The sequence below is a fragment of the Toxotes jaculatrix genome, chromosome 14 (assembly GCF_017976425.1).
Source record: "Toxotes jaculatrix isolate fToxJac2 chromosome 14, fToxJac2.pri, whole genome shotgun sequence".
NCBI classification, from domain to species: Eukaryota; Metazoa; Chordata; class Actinopteri; family Toxotidae; genus Toxotes; species Toxotes jaculatrix.
The window spans coordinates 5,141,241-5,160,073 of record NC_054407.1 but is presented as its reverse complement, the minus strand read 5'-3'; the positions used below and the strand labels follow the sequence as shown (position 1 = coordinate 5,160,073).

General features: G+C 39.9%; 1 protein-coding gene across 4 annotated transcripts in view; it reads left to right on the top strand.

Annotated features, from left to right (window-relative positions):
* The window catches only part of LOC121193009 (solute carrier family 12 member 7-like), a 28,792-nt gene extending 10,073 nt beyond the window's left edge, over positions 1-18,719 (top strand). For 2 of the 4 annotated variants that reach the window (XM_041055101.1, XM_041055100.1), the window contains exons 4-27: positions 2,831-2,977; positions 4,222-4,276; positions 4,501-4,631; positions 4,734-4,855; positions 4,941-5,045; positions 5,502-5,671; positions 5,871-6,038; positions 6,227-6,325; positions 6,529-6,586; positions 6,779-6,953; positions 8,074-8,192; positions 8,323-8,421; positions 8,535-8,654; positions 9,179-9,283; positions 9,771-9,939; positions 10,261-10,456; positions 10,767-10,936; positions 11,087-11,218; positions 11,317-11,424; positions 11,712-11,813; positions 13,077-13,246; positions 13,464-13,478; positions 13,797-13,930; positions 14,746-18,719. In XM_041055101.1, coding sequence (XP_040911035.1) covers positions 2,831-2,977; positions 4,222-4,276; positions 4,501-4,631; positions 4,734-4,855; positions 4,941-5,045; positions 5,502-5,671; positions 5,871-6,038; positions 6,227-6,325; positions 6,529-6,586; positions 6,779-6,953; positions 8,074-8,192; positions 8,323-8,421; positions 8,535-8,654; positions 9,179-9,283; positions 9,771-9,939; positions 10,261-10,456; positions 10,767-10,936; positions 11,087-11,218; positions 11,317-11,424; positions 11,712-11,813; positions 13,077-13,246; positions 13,464-13,478; positions 13,797-13,930; positions 14,746-14,837 — 2,961 coding nt within the window. In that variant the 3' untranslated portion in view covers positions 14,838-18,719. The remainder of the gene's footprint in view (positions 1-2,830; positions 2,978-4,221; positions 4,277-4,500; positions 4,632-4,733; positions 4,856-4,940; positions 5,046-5,501; positions 5,672-5,870; positions 6,039-6,226; positions 6,326-6,528; positions 6,587-6,778; positions 6,954-8,073; positions 8,193-8,322; positions 8,422-8,534; positions 8,655-9,178; positions 9,284-9,770; positions 9,940-10,260; positions 10,457-10,766; positions 10,937-11,086; positions 11,219-11,316; positions 11,425-11,711; positions 11,814-13,076; positions 13,247-13,463; positions 13,479-13,796; positions 13,931-14,745) is intronic. The other 2 variants (XM_041055103.1, XM_041055102.1) reach the window with 2 other exon arrangements.
* Positions 18,720-18,833: the final 114 nt, after the last annotated feature.

Genomic DNA, 18,833 nt, shown 5'->3' with positions numbered 1-18,833 from the left:
CTGAAGTGTAAAAGTGCACAGTCCTACTGTATGTGAAATTTTATTATTATATTGAAGAGTAAATGCAGTTTCAAAGTCCTCTACACAGCCCAAGGAATATAATTAGGTTTGGGAAAGACTACTGTGAATCCTTTATTTCCTGTTAGTTTGCCCAAAGGTAGTTATGTTTTAGGTATAGTTACAGTAAATACAACATGCCCCCACATTCACAGAAAAAAGGACAAGTGCTGTGAGCTATGATCATGTTATCAATGTTAGCTACAGCCCCGGTGGCAATAACTGCTCATCCAACAGAGAGTAGGGATTTAAATGGGCCAGAAATCATTGAGAATATGCTGCAGCTACAACAGCATTATCCTTCTCCGTAGTTTTACTGGCAGTGAACTCCCAATCTTTGGTTGAAAGACAGTGGGACCTTGGACTGTTGCTCTGTGTAGAAGCATTGATGATGTCTTACTAACACCCGCCCCCCGATTGATAGCCGTGTTATTTCTTCAAGAGCACACAGAGGGATATCTGAGGCTTGAGACTCAAAAGAGCAAGACAGACAATGCAGCAAGAGTGAGAGGGAGTAAAACCCAGACAAGAAGAGAAAGACAGAGAAGTGAAAGGGAGAAGATGTGGGAGATTTGGAAATCCACATCAGGCACTTCGCAGCCTCTAGGCAGACAGCTGAGTGCAGTGGAGACAGCCCAGGACCAAGTGTTTGTAACTAGGAAAATGGTACGTACACTATGGTTTTTTTGGGGGGAAGGAAGTGATAAGAAGTACATATGTGTGTGTTTATGCAGTGTGATGCATACTGTAAATGTTGAGCTGCACCTAAAGCTGTTGTGTGGGTAATAGACAATACTTTGCCTGAGCTACGTTAGGGTGAAACCAGCAGTATTTCTGCTGTGTTGTCATTTGATCAAATCAATTCTTTATGTTTTAATGACACGAAGAGTGCAATTAAATTTTGCAGTCAGTACAGCAGTGACACTCCTGATCTACTGTGTGCCTGTAAAGTACAATTTCAGTGTCATTTGAGCTTTTTGCTCTTTTTTTCTTGTCATTTTTGATTTCATTAAATTTGGACAGTTTTTGGTTGCATCCACTAAAAGAAAACGAACAAAAAATGTACATAATTTTTTACCAGTTCCAGTAAATACCCATTTTATCCCAGTGCATTCCTATCTAATTCAAACAGCAGAGGAAGCAACTCTGAAGACCCCTATCTCGGTCAAGCCCACAATTACAGTGTGTAAAACAACTCACAAGTTGAAGGAGAGTCTGACAGAGAGGGTTATAAAAGTGACATTTTAAACACTAGAAAAGTGCATAGCTTGTAAAATGAAATGAAAAATAAAGCTTTTTTTGTAGTGTTATTATAACACATTTAAACTGCTGCATCTCTCCACAGTGTCAGTCACCATGTTTTCAAATAGTAATATGAATATATGATTATAAAAAAAATGATTATTATTACTCATAACATGGTAGAAACACTGTAAATTATTCTACATTAAAAGATGAGTTCCTATAAATTTATCTTAACACAATACTCACCTGCCCATATGTACATTCAAATCATTACTGGTCACTGTAATTGTTCCTTCTGTCCATACTGGCAGTGAAGTGACTCCCTCCCAGAAATTTCTATTTAAGTGACAGGGTGACAAAATCCACAGAGCCTGGTTCTATGTAAAAAATAAATCCATTGTAAGGTCTTGGTGAGGTTCTGTTCATTTTTTTGCAAAACCCCCCTCTTTTTATTTCACCAGTGTTTACATGCTGAACTTCACAGGAGCCACAGTAACAGAAAGGAGGGTATTTTGCACTAAAAACTTTTTTGATATTTAGATTAACTGCTGAAGCCTCATATTAACCTCGGTCAAAAGATGCACTCTTGTACAGAACCAGGATTCTGGATTCCGTCCTCCATCCTTTACATCAGAATAGCATTAGGAAGTGATATTACAAGAATCAAAGGAGTAATGTGCAAGAAAGACCTAGAAAAGAGCACCCATGTCTTATTTACTTATTAGACTGGATTACTGCAATGGTCCGTTCACAGGGATTTCAAAAAGCACTCTACAACAACAGCCAGGGCCCTGCTGTTGTCTAGGAAATATTACCACATCACACCACTTCTAAAACCCACTAAAACACTGACTATCATTCACTCAGAGAACAGACTTCAAAATCTTTCCGCTTGTCTACCGATCTCTCTGTAGCTTTGGGCCCACGTACATCTCTAATATATACATGGGCCATATGAAACTCCTAGAACCCTTGGGACATCAGGGACTGGCCTAGTGGTTCGTAGAGTTAGAATAAAACACGGTGAAGCAGCATTTTGTTATCATGCAGCACAGACCTGGAGTCACCTCCCAGCTGATATTAAATAAGCCCAGACTCTGATGTCTTTAAAGTCAAAGCTCTTACACTGCCCATTGTGTCCAGTAACAGCTAAAAAACTTACCCCTGCTGTATTTTGGGTTACCCTGTAAAGCACACTGAATTGCCCTGGTGTATGAAATGTGCTATACAAATACAGTTGCCTTGCCTTTGAATCTAAACAGGGACATTTGTTGCATGCCATCTTTCCTCTGCCCATTCTTCATATCACTCGTCACTCTCACCTATCCAGTAAAGAAAGATTACTCAACAAAAATATGTGGTGGAGGTTTGATATGTATCAAAACCCTGATGATGGGTCTTGATGGGATGTTAAAGGAAACACACAGGTTAGTTTAACTGATGACACTTTGGGACATCATTGGAAACCTCTCTTCCTCCCCTTTCATCTTCCTCCCCTCTTGATTCTCGTGTGTCTATCCATCCCCAGGTCTCCCAGATGGGAACCTTCATCGGAGTTTACCTGCCCTGCATGCAGAACATCCTGGGTGTGATTCTCTTCCTGCGTCTCACTTGGATCGTTGGTACAGCAGGAATCCTGGGATCCTTCGCCATTGTCTCCATGTGCTGCATCTGTGTGAGTAACTTAGAAATCAAACAGCTAAAAGCAGAGTTTTGAAAACAAAAATAGCTTTTTGCATTAATGATACTGTGAATGATTAATGTTTGTTGAAAGACAAACAAACACAGTCTCTCTTGGTTATTCTGTATCATTCTATAAATGCCTGAACGGAACAATGACATGTCTGAGGTCAAGTCGGAGATTTACGGCGTTGCAAAAAAACTGGAGGCCTATCGATACACCCTCCACTGAAGTTATGGCGCGTTGATTAACGACAACATTAATCTCTGTTCCTGAGTTCAGAAGAGAGTCCTCAAAGCAAGCAGAAAATTAGTGTCTTATTTACAGCTACGATTCATACGTCAGTAGCTCCAGATGGCCAAACAGAGAGTTGACTGTTTGAAAAGTTTGAACTTAAATGCTCAGTGCTCATGTGATGTGAACAATCTGCACACAACACCCCTTTACAATATACATGTACTTCGATCAAAAAGTCCCCATCCAAGTTCTTGTACAGCAACATTTAACATAAAAAAAAAAATCAGCTAACTCTCCTCTATCCCTTGGTCATCTCTTAAAGTCACTCTTAATAGCGTGGAGACTAACAGGTTTGAGGACTACTGCAGTTAGATGTGTCTTCTCACACTTCTGTTCCCAAAACCTGATTTCCCACAAGGCCTTGAACCCAAATCCTTTTCCCTGTAGGCAGATAATACATAGTGATTAATCTAACTGAGGTTCTCATAAAGAAAATCACTCTGCTGATGTTTAATATTCCTAAAGATAAGATTATCTGTCTGGCTCCCAATGTTTTTGGAAATCCCCAGTTACAAAGCTTCATCTCATCTAACCCTAAAGGTGTATTTAATTCCCCCTTGGAGAAAAAAAATATATAAAACAACAAACAAAAGTCTTCAAGACTAAGAACAAGATTGTACAAAGACGCTATCAGAGTCTCTGAGAGAGGACTCCTATAGCTCCAAGGAACTGTTGTCAGTACCACAACTCCAAATGATACCCAGCCCTGAACTGTAACCACTGATAATATTGCACTTTAAAATGGGCGAAAGCAATATGTGACTTTCTGAGAAAGCTTGACTACAACAATAGCAAACTGTGTTTCAGATGATACAGTGTCTCACCTGAAACATGGTTTACTGAAACGATTTTCTTCTTGCACAGGTAATACAACACAGCCGGCACACTTTTCATCTTTATCCATCCCGAACATAACACCTGTCCTCTCTCTCTCCTTGCAGACCCTGCTCACAGCCATATCAATGAGTGCCATAGCAACCAATGGAGTTGTCCCAGGTACGTTATAAAATATTGCGTTTTCCATTTGCAATATGTAAATGCACTGGCTTACAACTGCAGCTGCAGTTTTGACAGATGCTCACCACTTAATTTGAAACGCCACATCTTAGAAAACTAGGAAGAGTGTAAAATGAAGTGTTACCAAACTTTTACAAAACAAAGTTTAAAAATCAAGGAATTAAATTGGTAGCAGACTAATTGGGATTCACTTTCTCTAAAAGCTGGTGGCTCATACTACATGATCTCCAGATCTCTGGGTCCTGAGTTTGGAGGAGCAGTGGGACTCTGTTTCTACCTGGGGACCACTTTCGCTGGATCCATGTACATACTGGGCACCATAGAGATTCTGCTGGTATGTTACCACTCTGACAGACTAGGGGACATGGGTAGTTACTTTCCCCTGCACATCAATGACACATTCACTGTCTTTTTGCTGTCTCCCCACTGTGCACAGACCTACATTGTTCCAACAGCAACCGTATTTAAAGAAAGCGAAGATGCAGCAATGCTCAATATGCGTGTCTATGGCACATGCTGCTTGGTCCTAATGGCGCTGGTGGTGTTCGTAGGGGTGAAGTAAGTGTCCACACACACATAAACACACACACGCATGCCAACAGACCAGCACACAAACTCACATGTGTTCCTCTCCTCTCTGCAGGTATGTGAACAAACTGGCTCTGGTGTTTTTGGCCTGTGTGGTTCTCTCAATCATGGCAACTTATGCCGGAGTCATCAAGACGCTCATCGAACCACCGGATTTTAAGTGAGTTACTAACAGCAAAATGACTATTTTTTTTATGAAGCACTGACTTCTTTAAAAGAAAGTATTCTTATCAACAAAATGAAAAATCAAGTCATCAATATTAGGCATCATCCAGTGCCTATAATAGAGAGGCAAATGTTTAAAAAATAAAGGGAAACTGGAAGCACAGGCTGTACATAGTGTATAGCCATGTTCTACAAGCCGCTGTAACTGCCACTGTTCCAAAAATATACATTAATAAAAAACTTTGTCTCTAACTTTACAGATAATTTCCTGTTTCCTTTCCTAAAACCCTGTCCCTGTAAATATGCTTAGAGTGGAAAATGGCTGAATCATATGCTTCCCAGAGGCAACCTGAGTTCCATCTACCACAGCAGATACAGTAGCTCCCATCTAACCAGACCACACCCCTCTCTACCTCTCTCCCTCTCTCCCTCTCTCTCTCTCTCTCTACAGTGTGTGTTTGTTGGGGAACCGCTCACTCAGGAACGAACATTTTGAAACATGTTCACCTGCCGATATTTCGCCCATCTTCTGTAACAACGCCACCTGTGATGAATACTTCCAGTTAAACAACCTGACAGAAATACAGGCTATACCTGGGCTTCTGAGCGGAGTAATCAAAGGTGAGAAGGACGCCAGGAAGGATTCTGTGCCAAAGTTCAGAGGCATTTTCTCTTGAGCCAACTTCAGACTAAACGATCAACTCTGGACACAAGAAACTGAAAGCTAATGGACAGTTCCATGAAATGTGATGAGAACTTGCAAAGGATCCTAAATCTTCCTCCAGCTGATGATGCTTTTCTCTGTGCGTCTTTCTGTTAGACAACCTATGGGGCAACTATGGTCCAGCTGGGATGTTGATAGAGAAGGCAAACCAGCCTTCAGTACCAGCCCAGGAGACGCCCAAAGACACCTATAAGCAATATGTCTTCAATGACATCACCACCTACTTCACCTTGCTGGTTGGAATATACTTCCCCTCCGTCACAGGTAGATGATACAATAGAGTACCACTGTCAAAGAGCAAAAAAGATGCTAATGCATTGGGAGTCTAAATCACACTGAATAAATACACTGACATTATTTGAGTACCTGTGTGTGTGTGTGTGTGTGTGTGTGTGTGTGTGTGTGTGTGTGTGTGTGTGTGTGTGTGTGTGTGTGTGTGTGTGTTATTTCAGGTATCATGGCTGGTTCTAATAGGTCTGGTGATCTCAGAGATGCCCAGAGGTCGATCCCAATAGGAACCATAATGGCTATTCTCACCACCTCTTTCATCTGTATCCTGCTTATATACAGTCTGTACTAGTTTCTGTGTGCTCACACAAAAGCATATTCATGTTTGTGTTTCTATGTAAGTTTGTGATTGAGATAACAAGACCGATTCCGCTGGTTAGTTTTTGTATTTTTATGTGACAGATTAGACTGTTACCAGAAAGCAAATACACAACTCCAAGTATTTCCATCTTAACTTCTTGGTCAGACATCTCCTGTGTGGTCTTATTTGGAGCCTGTATTGAAGGAGTGGTGCTGAGAGACAAGTAAGGGTATTTTTGCCTGGATTGCAACGGCAGTGAAAGCCATAGAAATATGAATGTTTGTCACTGTCTGATTAAGTGATGGATTATTATTATTGTTCAGTTCAAGTCATTCATTGACACTCTTCCAGAACAAGGGCTGTTTGGTTATTATAATACCTAACAGAACTGTGTGCACGTTTGTGGGTGTTTCAGGTTTGGTTTCTCCGTAAAGAAGAACCCAGTGATTGGTATTCTGGCCTGGCCTTCACCCTGGGTGATTGTGATTGGCTCCTTTTTCTCCTGCTGTGGGGCGGGGCTTCAGAGCCTCACCGGTGCCCCCCGGCTGTTGCAGGCTATCGCTCGAGATGGCATCATCCCATTCTTACAGGTCAGTGTCCTGACTCCTGACTGTCTTACAGCTTTATTACAGTTAGGACTAGGTCTTTGCCAAAGCCTATATATAAAGTTATAGTCCTTGCATATATTCAAGTGCCTCTTGCCCTGTTATTGCGTATCGTAGGATTGAATTAGCACAAATTTATCAACATAATGCTGAGACAGAAACAGCAATAACATGTTTGAATGTTCTGGCCACTTTGATTCAACAGATTTATTATGTGTGCTGCAGGGCCGGAGTAAAGAATTTAGCCAGTCGATAATAACTCAGGACATAGATTTCATCTTAAGACAGTTTGAAGCTGCTTCACAGTGAAAGGCATCATCAGTTCTCTTTACTGGAAAGTGCCATGTTACAATTTACATTCAGTGTTTCACAGTGAACCTTGTGCAAGAACATGAGGTATATAAAGATATGTTAAGAGCAACATGCGTGATTTATGGCATTCAATTTGCTCGTACAATTTTTCTCTGTAAATGAAATGCAGGAGTGGTTCAGACCTGTCGTCTGACAGAGTTTAAATATTATGAATTTCGAGGTCTTTATGCAGGCTGCTAACCAGGATCATCTTCTGTTCAACCAACAGTGCAATATCACCTCCTGCAGGCTATAGTATTCTTTCATCAAACATATCTGTTACTGTCACTGGCTTTGTTTTTTTTTTTGTTTTTTTTGTCAAACACAACTTACTCTGAAAATTTAATTGCTGATTTGCAACAACAGGACTTCAAGCTCCCTGATGCTAAAATCCTCTTTTTACTTTTTGATAACATTTTTGTGAATGAAAGTTTCCTACAAATGAACCAGAACACACATCACCATAAGGCAATCTCAGGGGTGTTGATTAAACTTGTACTGAAATGTTAAAAACATTGTCACATTTATTCTGAATACAGTAAGATTAATCCAAAAAGCCGCCAAACAGTCTGTGCTAAAGTAATGGCACATTTTCTATAATGCTTTGTGCATTGTAAATAAAATATGGAACTGTATCTGGCAGCCACAGTATGGTTTGACATTGATGGTAAGATATCTTTGTATTTGTGTTTTTATGTTTCTGTCATGTAATTTAATAAGGGACCTTCCTCCTGCGCATGTCTGTCTTCCTCAGGTCTTTGGTCATGGGAAGGCTAACGGCGAGCCTACGTGGGCTCTGTTGCTGACAGTTGGGATCTGTGAGATAGGAATCCTCATCGCTTCTCTGGATGACGTGGCCCCCATCCTTTCCATGTATGTTACTGAACACTGTAGAAAATTCAAAACCCTGCTACACTTTCTATACCACGTTTATTGCCTGTTCTTTTTCTAGCCGGTTTGCCACCTTTAAAATCATGTGTATGTAATTGGTGTGTCTGCTCAGGTTCTTCCTCATGTGCTACCTGTTTGTCAACCTGGCCTGCGCTGTACAGACTTTGCTCCGTACCCCCAACTGGAGGCCTCGCTTCAAGTTCTATCACTGGTAAGAACAGCTTCCTACTAAACTCTGTACTCACATATTTTGCTCATTAAAATAGCAACAGTTTAAGTCTATATGTGTGTGTGTGTGTGTGTGTGTGTGTGTACATCCTGTAGGACCCTGTCCTTCTTAGGGATGAGCCTCTGTCTCTCCCTTATGTTTATCTCCTCCTGGTACTACGCCCTGGTTGCCATGGTGATAGCCGGATGTATCTACAAGTACATTGAGTACAGAGGGTGAGTCTGAGGGTTTCAGATCAAGAAATCAATTCAAAACTACCCCAAACTCTCCATTACTGGTTGTATGTGAGCAAAAATAACCACAGTCTTTATTTAAAGATATATACAGGCTTTACCCTTGTTGTCTTACATTATTACTTAAAGCAGATTTAGCAGTTATCAAGTTAGCTCATAATGTGACAGCAGCAGGTTGGTCTTTTCCGTCATGGTTACAATGTCGATTGCAGGAGACTTTGTTTGCCATTCCTAAATACCCAGGAGATGAGATTCGATAGGGATCTCATTTTGCCAAAGGACAGTTCAGTCTCACAGCATCTGGTTAACCACTCACCACCCTGCCAAATAACTGATAGCCTATGTTTCTGAAAATATCTTTTCTTAAAATCCATGTGGAATGCTATGACCACTGAGGCAAATCGATTCAATGTCAAACATCTTGGTCAAGACAGTAGGAGACTTTGTACATATTAATATCTGTTCTGTTCTTAAGCATTTGGAACCTCCATACCTTTTGGTTTCAGGGCAGTGAAGGAGTGGGGAGACGGTATCCGAGGTCTGTCCTTAAATGCAGCACGCTACGCTCTCATCCGACTGGAGGAAGCACCACTACACACCAAAAACTGGAGGTGAGAATGTGTGCTGGGATTTTCTTAATTTGTGAAGCAGTTCATCAAGCAGAAAGGGTAAACATTTGATGCTCCACTTTCTATAATTTTGGCATTTTCTGCGTTCCCTTTAAAAATAAATCAATAAATAAATAAATTAGGAAATCACCTTGGGTTTTGGAAATGTGTGATGCACTTATTTTTCACTATTTCTGACATTATATAAACAAATAGTTGCAGCCTCATTATCCTTATCAGTTAACCTGTTCAATATTTCCTTGTTTGATCAATAACTTAAATTGTTTACAAAAAAAGGTTATTCGTTCAAAACCTAATTATTTTTTAAAGAAGAAATCCATATTACCTCTCCCTCATTATTTTCACCTTTACAGTCTACTTCACATGCATATGGATTTATATAATGAGTTAATAATTCAATTATTAATGCTTATTTTACATTCATTGTTTTTCTTGAATTCTGTTACTTACAAGTTTTCTCCCTCTTCAGGCCTCAGCTGTTGGTGCTGTGTAAGCTGGACTCAGACCTGGCAGTGAAACACCCTCGTCTCCTGTCATTCACCACGCAGCTCAAAGCAGGGAAGGGACTGACCATCGTCTCCTCAGTCCTGGAAGGAACCTACATGGCCCGGGGCAATGACGCCAAGACTGGAGAGCAGGTTTGTTCATTTGTTCAGTCATCTGCGCTGCCAGTTAAGTCCCAGCATTCTTTAAGAAGAAAGTAGAGAACAGCACTTTTTAACAAAAATACATACATGAATAAAGTCTATTGTAGTAAAGGTTGTAATGTGGAAACTGATGCACATAAGATAATATTAGAGACAATTTAGAAATCAAAATCACTGCACTGGACAAGATGAGTAGGTTAGCAAGGACAAGACTGGTCACCATGATGACAACAATAATGTGTTGTGTGTTTGCTGAGCTAAATATAATATAATTGAATATTCATCAACAACTAAACCTCTTCCTTCCTGCAGAATTTGAAAGCTGCCATGGCTGCAGAGCGAACCAAGGGTTTTTCCCATGTGGTGGTTTCATCTAACCTGCGAGATGGTTTCTCCCTGCTCATCCAGTCAGCAGGACTGGGAGGGATGAAGCACAATGCTGTCCTGATGGCCTGGCCAGTAGGTTGGAAACAAGCCCGGGACTCCTCTGCGAGGAGGAATTTCATAGGTAAGCTACACATGAGTATCTATACAGGAAGCGTGTGACTAAATGAAATCACTTCACTTTTAGTTCGTTCATTTCTTATTTCTCGTCTCTTGAATTCTGTGAATTTCAATGTAGTTTCACTTGTGTGGGGACATTTTCTGCAAACAACAAAAATAAATCATCTACGTTTCTAGTGCTAATACAAAGCCATCTAAATACGTTGGCACATGCATGATTACTGAGCTAATTCTGGACAAGATGTCCCCCATTTCCAATGGGACCTAACTTTGTTCTGTTTAATGAATTCCTGAATACGTCTCTTTCCCCTCAGAAACAGTGAGGGAGACAACGGCGGCACATCAGGCCCTGCTGGTTGCTAAGAACATTGACCACTTCCCTAGTAACCAGGAGCGTCTGAAGCAGGGAACCATTGATGTTTGGTGGATTGTACATGATGGTGGACTGCTCATGCTGCTGCCATTTTTACTTATTCAACACAAGGTACGTGTGTGTTTGTCGTCTGAACTGTCTTTTCCTTTTTAATTTTAAACTGTTTATAGTTTTTTTTTTTTTGTGAATGGAATTACAAGTAGTAACAAAGGAAAACTAATTTGGACTCTGTATAGATTCAGTATCAATACTTATCTGTAGGTATGGAGGAAATGCAAAATGCGAATCTTCACGGTGGCCCAGATGGATGACAACTCCATCCAGATGAAGAAAGATCTCCAGATGTTTGTCTACCAGTTGAGATTGGATGCGGTGGTGGAGGTGGTGGAAATGGTCAGTCTGTTTGCAGTTATTCATTCAGTCGCTCAGTCATGCCGTCTTCTTATTCATCTTGATACTGAAGTTCCGAATGTTCTTCTGTGTCCCTGTAGCATGACAGTGACATCTCAGCCTTCACGTATGAGAGGACGCTGATGATGGAACAGAGATCTCAGATGCTCAAACAGATGCAGCTGTCTCGCACTGAGAGGGAGAGAGAGGTGCAGTGATTCACCGATTTCACCATAAAATACTCAATACATTTTTATCTCAAACTAAAGCATAAAAATACGTCAGCACACTGTAAAATGTTCAAAGCTGTGACACATTAGAACAGATGCAGCCCACTGTAAAATTAACAACATGATGTATAACAAAATGTATACAGCACGTTAAAATTTAATTACAGTTACAAGTTGTAGCTCAAGTCCTCGTGGCCGTTTTCTGCTTTTGTTGACCTTTGAACTCTTCCCCCAACCTTGTGTTGTGATTGGACGACGGGGCTCAGATTCAGAGCATCACAGATGTATCGCGTCGCTCCATAAGGAGGAAGAAGCCGTCAGGTGTTGGTGCCCCACCCCTCAACACCCAGTCCATACCAGAGGATGAGGTAGCCACGGCAACCAAACAGCTTGTAGTAGCCAACCATGGTGCCATCGCTCCATCCATTTATCATGCCATCCTTCCTCGCCATCGTCATCATCATCCATTCACAATCGCTGCCATGCTTTACACAGTGCTGTCAACAGAGGCTGAACTCAGGGAGATAATGTTCAGCCTCATATGTTCGAGGATGGCACCGTCTTCATTTTAATTTAGCACTAGCTCATGAGTTTGCTGTCGTCACTCCATTCACTGCACTGTGCAGAGACACAGAGACACAGCGCTGCCACTAGAGGAAGACAGATTCTTCACTGAGCGCCTTTTAAATGTGCACCAGAATCCCAGTCAAAGAGGTCTACGTGGGACTCAGTCCAGTTATTTCCACTCAGTGCTGCAGGACTACAAACCACTATGTCCTCCACCTCAGAGGTGGAGGACATACTGCCTTCTAATCACTCCTGTACACAGCAGTGTTTTAAATTAAAAATCTGTCTGTCTCGTTCTGCACGGACACGCATTGCGGGATTGGTCTAAACAAAGTGGAGAGTAAAGTCTGTTTTAGGACCTGCAGGGCCACCAACCTGTTGTTACTAACCAGTAGTGTCTGAAATACTTAAGTACGGTCTGCTCATTTGCATTTCTATCCCTCCTGTCCCTTAATGAGGAAATCTTTGACTTCAGTATTGCTTGTATTTTTTGCACCAGACAACTGGGTCACCAAAATATGCAGCTGCCTGGATGATGCTCATTTGCTTTTACTGTCTTTGGTCATGTGTCTTGCTCAGGTTAAACTCAAACTAAAAGTCCATTTAAAATTTGGTATCAAAATGTAGCAGAGGTTACATAATAGGCAACTGCAGACACATGGGTGAAAGTAAACAACACACTAAGTTTCAATATCTAAACATCACATTCTTGCTAAAAATCTGAATGACAACGACGATGACCTTTTAATATTTTTTTCATAAATACAACGTGCGCATGAGAAAGAGGAAGCTGAAATCTCAACATCCTAACAAAAATCAAAGTGTCTGTATTTGTTTCACACCGCATTCACTTCCATCATCATTAAACTGATTCTCACCTGACTGCTCTAATAACATCCACAATTTCTGTTTTGTCTTCGTATTTTTATGTCCCTCACAACTGTAAAGCACTGATACATAATATTTGCTGCCTTAATGACACGTTAACATGCAAAACATTGTAAAAACCCAAGTTTCAGCATGAAAAACTCTGTCTATTAAACGTCTGACCTGTGTTTTGTTAGGCCCAGTTGATCCATGACCGCAACACGGCCTCTCATTCCACAATGAATGACAAAGCTGCAGGCTCCACACCAGATCGCGTCCACATGACCTGGACCAAAGACAAACTGGTCAACGAGAGGAACAGACACAGAGAAGGCATGCCAGTTAAGGACATGTTTAACATGAAACCGTGAGTAGACCCAGCTCACCTGTAAAATACTCCCTGACCTGACACGTCTAACATGATGATAAAACTTGTTGAGGTGGATATTGTTAATAGTTGCTTTTACTTTCACTTTTACCAAATTCAGTGAGGATCTTATCAAAGTAGCTGACAGTCTGAGAGAGGAACAGCCTTTATTTTTTCACTAATTTCTGTTTTGTTGTTTTTTGCTCTCATCCTCCAGTGAATGGGAGAATCTGTAAGTTACTTAATGTTTTACTATTTGTTTGAATGTGAATGAATGAAAATGAGTGCATGCGCATGTGTGTAAGAATCATCTCTGCTGGTCTGCATGTGTGAAAGCCGCTCGCCGCTTTAGTTTGCATGAGTGTCAGAACTGCGATCATGTAAAACCTACATGTGTCTCCTGTATTTTCCCACGAGATCATCAGATTCCTAATCACTCACACTGCGCTTCCTGTTTGATTTAGAGCAATGTACTGACACTGATCTCTGACTTTGCATGATATTTTTCCCCTCAGTCAGTGTTGCTATTAATGTCTCAACTTTAATATAGCAACCAGTCCAATGTGCGGAGGATGCACACGGCCGTGAAGCTCAACGAGGTGGTCGTCAAGAAATCCTGCAATTCAGAGCTGGTCTTGCTCAACATGCCAGGCCCGCCGAAGAACAAGAAAGGGGATGAGAACTGTATCCTCCTTCAGCTAAACAGCTGCTTATTTAAAATGTTGGCATATGAAAAGAATATATTGATACTATCATATTATATATATATATATATAATATTGAGACACTCATGTCTGTACTACAATATGAAGCTAGAGCCAATATGTGCTTAGCTCAGCTTATCTTAAGGACTGGAAACAAACAGTTGACTTAGCTCACTCTCCATGTTAAATCATCAGAAACCACAACTTATCATTTTTACACTAACACACTTGTTAAATAAAGATACAAACTTCTGATTAGTTGTGGCTGGCAGATTAGTTTTTACATTTGGACTGCAAAATGTTAGCTGTTTTTCCTGGTTTCCGGTTTTAATACTGCTGACTGGCTGTAGCTTGATATTTTCCATACAGGCATTACAGTTTTATTTTCATGAAACTCTTGGCAGTAACTCAAATAAGCAAAACACTGAACAACAGGGTACCTGTAAATCAAGAAATAAATAAATTAGTTCAACTTTACACTGCAAACATTTTGAGCACACTTAGGCTAAATCTGAAAATGCATCTTTTTCTTTTTGTTGTGGCCTTTTGTCCACACCTCTGTATGTAAAAGATACATTAAATAAGTGGTAGCTGTCAATAAAGGTAGTGGAGTCAAAAGAATTAAAAAGTACAATTACTTAGTTACATTTCACCACTGACAGAAGAATTTTTCACCCCGAGAAATGAAGGTTTTCGTCTGACACTTATCCAGTCTCTCAGAGTGGGTTAGTCTGAAAATGGCTGCATGTCTTACTCTTGTGTACAGTACGTCCTTAACCAGAATGCGTCTCTCAGATATGGAGTTTTTGGAGGTTCTGATGGAAGGCTTAGATCGGGTCCTGTTGGTTCGTGGAGGAGGTCGGGAGGTCATTACCATCTACTCTTAGCACCAGTTTGTTCAAAAGGACGCTGTAAGAAAATGTGGTTGGACAGTGGAAACCCAGCGGGTGGGGTGAGGGAGGTTGACAAAGGAGGACATGGCTTCAAGGTGGGACATGGACAAAGATGTCTGACGGACAAAGTACATCACAAACCCCCTCACACTGTCAGGAGAAAAGAAGCAAGAGTGTCGCTTAACATTTTGGAGAACTGTGGCTGCTGTGAAGGACAGGGGGAGTCTTCCTGCTACACAGCCTGGGCTCAGTGCATCATCTGAGGGCACAGAGGGATCTACACAGCCTGTCCTCCTAGGACTCCTTAACATCATCTCCACACTGTGAGATGATGAGGCTGCCCTGTGGAGACGTTCTTTCCTCAGATAAACACTTTTTTCTAAAAGAGAAGTTATTTGAATTTATTTCCTCACCAGACACCTTTTTGGGAGGATGAACACTAATTATTGCATTTCATAGCTTTTCGTAGCTACCATTGGATTCATTGAGGAATGCTGACATGGTTGACAGTGTCTTTAAGTGCCACTCAGGAAACTTTTCACTGAGACACAGTTGGAATGAGTTAAACATCTTTCTAAAAAATATCACGTTTTCCTCATATCACTGCACAGGAAGTCAGAACAAAAGTTTCACTGGTTACTATAAGTATTGATATGAATCAGCAGCTAAGGCTGAGTTGAACACTGCTCACCTGTTTTCATGTCAGAGATAACATTAATGTGCCATGTACGATCAAAACAGTATGTGTTGTGTTGCTTCATACATTTTTGTGTCCCTGTAAATGGACGATTAATCATCGAGGTATAATGTGAAGGAATCGGAGGCCAAGACAGGGCAGCCCAACCCAAACAACAATTCTGTGTATTTAAATAAATAGGACCTTTTACCAGAGCCTTTCATACAGATTAAAATGTAGTGTTTTAGCTAATCAAAGAAGTGTGAAAACACACTAGCTCAAGCGTATTTTTGTACAGTGTAGTAAAACTGTTGCTGGAGGTTAGGGAAAGGTCACGGGCATGTTGAACATGAGAGAAAGACTGTCTTTGTAATGAAAAGAAAGCAGCATTAAAGGATAATTCCATTACTTTGGTTAGTAGAGTGTAGTAGAGTGTCCTCATATGACGACCAAAAGTACAGAAATAAGAGCCAGATTGTAATAAATCAGAATTATCATTTAACTTCTGTGCGAAACATAAATTCCAGTCTTCTACAGTTCTACAAACAGTCTGCCTGTGATAGAAAGGTAGACATACCATTGGTTGTTTTACATGAGAGCCATTTGAACATAACAACACTGTGTTATTTTCCAGGGACCACATTCTCATGTGCCCTCAGTTTGTGCTTGTGATGTGTTACCATTACACTGGAATCACGCAGCTAAGCATCCGATTTCCTGAAAAATAAATACGCTTCGATGTTGGAAAAATGCAGATTATTTAACAGCAGGTTTTGAAGGCATTCCCAGAATCCTCAAAGACTCTGCTGACTCTTTGAATGAAAAAATATTCATGCTACACGCCAAAAAAGGATTTTTAACCTGTTTATCAACTTTGGACTGTTTTCCTCATGACGGTAGCCTGAAATTAGAAAAAAGGAAAGTAATGTCAATTTAAACAAAAATAATTAAAATTGCGGTTTATGTTCTACATGTTGAGCAAAGACAAATATCATACCATCTCTGTTTGGACAAGGACACAGAGTTGCCCTGAGGACATGGGTTCAAAATCTCTTTACAGTGCAGTGGACAGAAAACTGTTTCTTCCAGATGTTTTAGAAAGTCTTTGAAGATTCTGGTAATGCTTTCAGACCAGCAGTCAGTTTTGTTAAACAACCTGCTGGGTTTTTTAAACACAGATGCTATGCTCTGGAGTCCTGCTTTCACTGAACGCCTGGATGGGCCTGTCCTAATGATGATAATGATAATAATAATAATAATAATAATAATAATAATAATAATAATAATAATAATAATATAGATTTTTACATTAGAGACTAGTGTTTAATAATGTACAAGTAAGGAAATTAGGTCTGGTGAAATCCATTATGGAAATTAATCATCAGTTCAGTTCAGTTCAGTTATTCCCCCCTGTAACATCAGAAGTTCTAAGTTCTCTTTTTTTTTTTTTTTTACCTTTAAGACAGATAAAAGCGTCTCATGCATAGACAGATTTTCCCAAATCTTTGAAAATAAGGTTCTGATTTCACAGTCAAGAAACTCATTGTGTAAAAAATATTGTTTTAAATTGAGAGTTTCTGCTAATTTTAGTTTTAAAAACTGAGGTCAGAATTCAAGAGGATTATACACTGTGTCCATCTGTAGCAGAGATTTGGGGACATTCTGTCTGTATAAATTATGACCTAGATAACAGACTCACCCAGAGCGAGAGGTGTTGATTCAAACTGTTCAAAGAACCACCCATAACATGTCACAAAACACACATCTATACACATACAGGCAGGAAAAGGTAGGCAGGAAAGGTCTGAGCAGGAAGTCAGTACACAAAGGAAGCGAAGCCGAATGAGAGGCTGGTTACGCAGATGAAGAACACTGTAAATTCTCTGATTGCCTTCTTCTCATCTTATCTAATTTTCCTTCCTGTTCTTTTGACCCACTTCATAATGAGAGCCCAGCCTATCTCACACAGCACAATTAGTGATTCTGGGATATTCTTCACAGTCCAACCAGTATCTTACTGCAGTTATAAAACATGAACTCAACAGCAGGTAGTCTGAAGTGGTGTCAGTATTTAACTGAATATACAATTATGAATTTGTGAATGGAAAATGTTTTTTTATAGACTCAGTCATATGACATACAAATAATTAGTACACTCCCTCAGTGACAGGCAGTGCTTGAATAAAAATCACAATTTCAGGTCAGCAGCTTTCCAGTTTTACCTATATGCATGCTCTCTTAAAGCCTCTAAAATATTTTAAATATACTACTTATAGTATTTCTCGACTCTTATTTTCATCTGTTCCTGTTGCTGCTATTCACATTTTGGTGGACTTTTAACTTACAGACGTTTTACTTTTCGCTGCTGATCTGAGTTAAGAAGAGCCAGCTGAGACCAGGTCCCTGTTCTTCATGGATGACTGACGTAGCCACATTAGATTGCTGATGATTTTACACAAGTCCTGATTTTTTTTTTTTTATTCTTAAAAGCTGCCTAAAAGTCATTTGGAACTGTTGTTGGAGTATTAAGTAAAGTATAAGTCCCTGAGCCCAAACCTGCAAAAGTTAGAAATACAGAGGTCACAGATGGCTCACTTTTTTTTTTTTTTTTTTTTTTTTTGTTTAAGATTTATAACTAAAGAAAATTGGTCTAATAATTATTTTTAGATGTGAGTATGCAGCTTATTGAGAAATAATTATGATCTGCTGGTTTAATTATCTCAATTTAATTCTCATGATAAAGAGTTACCTATGCTGTATACAAGAGGTTTCTACACTAAAAAAAAGAACCAAACCAAACAAAAAGACGTAAACTCAACAAAAAGATTCTGACCACTGGAGCCACAGCATATGTTAATTTAAGTCAGGAATTTGCCATGTTAACATTACAACAGAATGAAATGATTAACTGCAGAGTGCTTAGGTTAAAAAAATGTTTTATATAATTAAAACTGTTTTTTGAGAGATTTTAGTAAGGTTTCATTTTCATAGCAGGCTTATCTGAAAAATCTCTTGATTTCTCTCTCTTGACTGGTAAAATTTAATTGTGTTACAGTGATCAAAGTCTGTAAGCAGTGGAAAAACTGTGGAGCACATTGTAGAACAAAGTAATGCCAATAAAAATGTAGGAACATGCATAATATGAGACCTTTTGCATTAATTTATTTCCCCCATGACAGCTGGGAGAGCTCCCAACACACCTACCTCATGTATCTGCAATCACAATCAGAAATCAATACCTGCTTTGCTTTTATTTCAAAATAGGAGTGTATTATTAATCAAGATAAACTTATCCAGGATTAAGAAATCAGTCT